Source organism: Mus caroli, unplaced genomic scaffold (assembly GCF_978045245.1).
Source record: "Mus caroli unplaced genomic scaffold, Mus_caroli_1 scaffold_8, whole genome shotgun sequence".
Lineage (NCBI taxonomy): Eukaryota > Metazoa > Chordata > Mammalia > Rodentia > Muridae > Mus > Mus caroli.
Window position 1 is genome coordinate 138,495,941 of NW_028227263.1, and position 2,949 is coordinate 138,498,889.

Below are 2,949 nucleotides of genomic sequence, written 5' to 3' on the forward strand. Positions count from 1 at the left end.
TTGCTATAGAAGCCCTACTACCAGGTTGTGGGTAGGGTCTTTATCTTTCTCAAATATTTGTCACCGTGCTTAAGGACGCAGACACACACACACACTTCCTGTCATTTTCAGTGAGATGTAATACCTGGCAGGACCTCAGTCACCAGAAGAGTAGCATTTAACTCTGATAACCCCTTATTTCCTGCAGGCTGCCACTTTAATTCTGGGTCACCTTGGCAGTTGGAAGTTTTCTTTTGGAAATACTGGTGCTAAGTAGCACAGGGACAGGAGGCTATTTTTCTTCTGTAGAAACAAAGAGCATTAGTAACAACTTCCTGTTAATTTATGAGCAGAAAAGTGTGGGGAAAAAATATCAGGCACTTGGGATTAAAATTGCAATTGCTTCTTTTGAGGTTTCTTAGTCTTGCCAAATTCAGCATCACTTGATTCGGGCTAAGTATTCATGTCTGTGCTTCCATGGTTTCTACCTTGCAGAAATGCCTTTGATCATCATCTTCTTCATTAGACCAATGTATTTGTATATCACTTATGTTCTCTGTCCCACAGAAAATATTTTCCACTGTGCATATAGATACACATAAAATTTCATTTGACATATGTTTAGAAAACTATAATAGAATAGTAAATAAATTTTTGGTGTTAATGTTGAATTAATTTAATAAATAGATAAAGTTCTCATGGTTGTCGTCCCAGTATTGAATGAACATTTTAAATGAAAAAGTTCACATTTGTATGAAATTTATGTGTTTTATATGTGATTAACATTTGAATTTTGATATTTTACATTTTGTTTGTGATATATACCAATAGCATATTTTAGAAATTAATAGAATATATCAAAAACATATTGGAGTATGAAGAGCAGATGCAGAATGCCAAAGTAAAAGACATGTATTTTAAAATTCATATGAGGAGCACCAAAGAGAAAAGACAATGTTCCATATAAGCTGGTGGATATTATTTTCTTTCAAAGGTGGGGTAGGTTGCACTACATCTCTCCTTGACTGCAATGGAACATGGGGAATCTTTAGTATTACTAAAATCATAGTAACACTGTTTCTTCATTAGCATCCTTCCCACACAGGACCTCTGTGATCTAGAAAGCATCCTTCCTTTGTAGATACGTGTGGAAAGTGCTGACACCTAGCATGAGTTTTGCTAAGTTTTTCATTAACTACAATGTTGTGACCAAGATCTGTGGAAAAAACTGGGAATAGGTTGAGCCATAGAAATGTATTTGGTAAGAAAACCATCTTGGAGGCTCTAGAGAAGGCTTTCTGAGTTAAGAAAGCAGGTTGTGCTTACAGAGGAGACAATTTTAGTTTCCAGCACACACATCTGTCAGCTCTCCAATGACTCAAACAGCTCTGGCTACAAAGGCACATGCACTGAATTTAATATTCCCACATAAACATCCAAAACCATGTACAAGGTTAAAATTTAAAAAAAACTTATGAAAGTACTTTATTTTTATATCTGATTTCATAAAAGTCTGATATAAATATCATATTTGAGTGTTTAATACCACAAATCTTATGTACACTGAGATCTTAGTCCTTCATGTCCACTGAGAAGTGCTAAATACAATACTGATTGACATTCTCCATAACATAAGAGAATGACCTCCACAGACCTAACCATGGGGATCTTTTTCCTATCTCAGATTGTTCTGGGAATGCTGGGGAACTCAGCCTTGCTTTGTTGTTTTATCATTGCTGACTTCACTGGGGTCAGGACAAGGCCTATAGACCTAATTGTGAAACACCTGACCTGGGCCAACATTATGGTTGTTCTCTGCAAGGGAATCCCTCAGACAATGACTGCATTTGGTCATACATATTTTCTAGACGATATTACATGTAAACTTGTCTTTTATTTGCATAGAGTTTGCAGGGGATTTTCCCTTGTTTGCACATGTCTGTTGAGTGTCTTTCAGGCCATCACTATTAGCCTCAACAATTCCAAGTCAGCACAGTTCAAAGCCAGAGCTCCCCAAATCATTAGTTCTTCTCTGGTCCTGTGCTGGTCCCTGTGCCTACTTGTAAATACCTTCATGATCCTAACAGTGACTGACATGAGAGATAAAAGAAATCTTACTCAATTTAGACAATTGATGTACTGTTCAGCAGTAAATAATTTCAAACAGATTCAAACAGTATATGCAATCATATTGGGCTTCAGTGATGTTATATGTTTGGGACTCATGGTGTGTACCAATGGATCCATGGTGTTGTTCTTAGTCAAGCATAAGCAGAAGGTCCAGTATATTCACAGATCCTTGGCTACTAAGTCATTTAATGAGACCAAAGCCACACAAAGTATTTGTATCCTAGTGAGCAGTTTTGTAGTTCTTTATGGAACTTCTTTCATCTTAATGATGTATTTTTCTTTCCAGGATGGAACAGATACATGGCTGGTCAGTGTCAATGTGGCCATGAGTGCATGCTTTCCAGCACTCTGCCCCTTTCTGCTCACCAGATACCATACTAGGGTTTTTAAGCTCTGCAGTATTTAGGATGTATCAAGGGCCATTTTTATTCTTGTGTAGCCAGCCCTTAAAACATATACTGTACACACTATTTTATTTTCAATAAGTAATGTTCACATCAGATCCTCAATGTAGGTATCATATCTCCCCATACTCTTGAATCCAGTTACTTTCAATTATTTCAATATAGAACATTTTAGTATTAGATAATTTTAATTGGGGGATATATAGGTTGTAATGATTATGAGGACTTATGGGTCTGTTTATCATTCATTTATCTCTTGTATAGACAACATTAATAAATAATAGCTTCAAGCTAGTCTGTCAACCTGAGTGCAGAATGTGAACAGTTGTAGAGAATATACAAGAGATTGGTGACAATGGAGAACACTTATAATTTACTGGTGTTGGATACCACACAAAATTTAGTTTGTCTTGTGTTTCTCATGTCCTGATGGTTA

General features: G+C 36.4%; 1 protein-coding gene across 1 annotated transcript; it reads left to right on the forward strand.

The window, feature by feature from the left end:
• Positions 1-1,618: 1,618 nt before the first annotated feature.
• Positions 1,619-2,515, forward strand: LOC110288398 (vomeronasal type-1 receptor 4-like). The gene has a single exon (XM_021154757.1). It carries the CDS (start codon positions 1,619-1,621, stop codon positions 2,513-2,515), a length of 897 nt encoding a protein of 298 aa, XP_021010416.1.
• The last annotated feature ends 434 nt before the right edge of the window (positions 2,516-2,949 follow it).

Bases quoted from the DNA above. Each gene is read 5' to 3' on its own strand.
- LOC110288398 (XM_021154757.1), top strand. From the start codon at position 1,619: ATGACCTCCACAGACCTAACCATGGGGATCTTTTTCCTATCTCAGATT.